The sequence below is a fragment of the Priapulus caudatus genome, unplaced genomic scaffold, assembly GCF_000485595.1.
Source record: "Priapulus caudatus unplaced genomic scaffold, Priapulus_caudatus-5.0.1 Scaffold266, whole genome shotgun sequence".
Lineage (NCBI taxonomy): Eukaryota > Metazoa > Priapulida > Priapulimorpha > Priapulimorphida > Priapulidae > Priapulus > Priapulus caudatus.
Genome location: NW_014577327.1, coordinates 7,539 through 9,922, shown reverse-complemented (window position 1 = coordinate 9,922; position 2,384 = coordinate 7,539). Strand labels below are relative to the sequence as shown.

Below are 2,384 nucleotides of genomic sequence, written 5' to 3'. Positions count from 1 at the left end.
GGAGATCACTACATATCCTCTCGCTCTCTCTACTATAGATCTCCTCCATCCGTTAACGCATAGATTCGACTCTCCCTCCTCTTACCATATGACAGCGCCTCTCCCCTCTTTTACTCTAAGATCTCCTCTCTCATGTTCCTCCTCTTAATATAGATCTCCTCTTCCCTCCCCTTACCATATCGATCTCGCTCTGCCCTCCTCTGTTACCCATATGATCTCATTCCTTCCTTAAAGCATAGATCTCGCTCTCCCCATTTTGACGGCATAAGATGCTCTCTTCCCCTCCTCTTACCACATAACATACCCTGCTCCTCGCCTTTACGCATAGATCTCCTCTCCGTACCATAGATCTCTTCTTCTTACGCTCTTACTATAGACGCCTCTTCCCATCCCTTACGCATAGATCCTCCCGCCCATCTCTCTTACTATAGACCGCCTCTTCCTTTTCTTACCATAGATGCTCCTCCCCCCTCCCTCTACTACTAGACGCGCCTCTTCCCTCCCCTTACCATCAGATCTCTCCCCCCCTCCTTTACTTAGACGCCTGCTTCCGGCTCTTCTTACCATAGATCTCCTCCCCCCTCTCTCTTACTATAGACGCTCGCTTCCGCTTCGCCCCTTACCATAGATCTCCTCCCCTCTCCTCTTATTATAGACCGCCTCTTTTCCCTCTCTATACCATAAGATTCCTCTTCCGCTTCCACTTCTTACGCATAGACCTCTCCTCCCTAGCTATTACTATAAATCTCCTCTCCCCTTCCTCTTACGCATAGACCGCCATCTTCCCTCTTCTTAACGCATATGATCTCCTCTCCCCTCGCTCTTTACCTCATGAGATTCCTCTTCCTCCTCTACATAGATTCCTCTCCCGCCCCATTTTTGACCATAGATCTCTTCTCCCCTCCTCTCACCCACACATTACCCTCTCCTGCGCCTCTTAACAAATAGATTCTCCTTTCCCATTACCATTAGATCTCTTTCTCCCCTCTCATTACCATGAGATCTCCTCTCCTTCTCATTACGCATAATCTTCCTTTCTTCTCACGTTATCATAGATTCCTCTCGCCGCTTTTCTTACCAGCTAGATCATCCTCTCCTCTCCTCTTACCATAGATCTCCTCTCCTTTCCTCTTACCATAGATCTCCTCTCCTCTCCTCTTACCATAGATCTCCTCTCCTCTCCTCTTACCATAGATTCTCCTTTCCCCGTTACCATAGATGCTCCTCTCCCTCTTCTTACCGATAGATTCCTCTCTCTCTCCTCTTACCATTAGATCTCCTCTGCCCTTCCCTCTTACCATATGATCTCCTGCTCTTCCCCGTAATCAATAGATCTCCTCTCCCCTCCTCTTTACCACACATACCCTCTCCTCACCTCTTACCATAGATCTCCTCTCCCGTTACCATAGATCTCTTCTCCCCTCCTCTTACCATAGATCTCCTCTCCTCACCTTTTACTATAGATCTTCTCTCCCCTTCTCTTTCGCCATAGATCTCTCTCCCCTCTTCTTACCATAGATCTACTCTCCCATCCTCTTACCATAGATCTCCTCTCCAGCGTAGTAGGTGTTGTTGAGTGCGAGGACGGCGAACGGAGACGGCCGAAGATCCTCGCCTCCTCCGTGGCTCGGTCGCATGCTGTCGCATCGGTCGACCGGTGCGCCGACAGCGTACGCAACCGCAACGTCGGCGAGCGACGCCATGACGACGACGACGACGACGAAGACGACGATGTTGCACGCGCCAAATTGTTTCATTGTGACGATGGCGACGATGACGACGTCGTCGGCTTCGATTAAATTTTTTTAGAGTCAGGTGTTGGATGGATGGACGGACGGACGGGCGCACAGCAAGAAGGGGGGATGGATAGATTGATTAATTAATTGATTGATTGATTGATTGGTGGATGGATGGATAGATGGATGGGTGGATGGATGGATGGATGGATGGATGGGATGGTGGTAATGGATGGATGGATGAATAATGAATTGATGCGATGGATGGCTGAATATGATGCGAATGGCATGGATGGATTAGATTAGATTGATCAGATGGGTAGATGGATAATGAATGGATGGATGGATGGATAGATGGATGGATGATGGAATGATGGATGGATGGATCGGATGGATGGATGGGTGGACTGAATGAATGAATGGATGGATGGATGGATGAATGGATGGATGGATAGATGGATGGATGGAATGGATGGATGGATGGATGGATGGATGATGGATGGATGGATAAATGGATGGATGGATGGATGGATGGATGATGGATGGATGGAATCGGTATGGATGGATGGATAGATGGTGAATGGATTGGATGGATGCGATGGATGGATGGATGGCATGGATGGATGATGGATGGATGGATGGATCGAT

At 48.7% G+C, this 2,384-nt stretch overlaps 1 protein-coding gene across 1 annotated transcript in view; it reads right to left on the bottom strand.

The window, feature by feature from the left end:
• LOC106808291 (retinitis pigmentosa 1-like 1 protein) overlaps positions 1-1,757 on the bottom strand; it is a 66,785-nt gene extending 65,028 nt beyond the window's left edge. Inside the window, exon 1 of the mRNA XM_014810945.1 lies at positions 1,541-1,757. Coding sequence (XP_014666431.1) covers positions 1,541-1,757 — 217 coding nt within the window. The remainder of the gene's footprint in view (positions 1-1,540) is intronic.
• Positions 1,758-2,384: the final 627 nt, after the last annotated feature.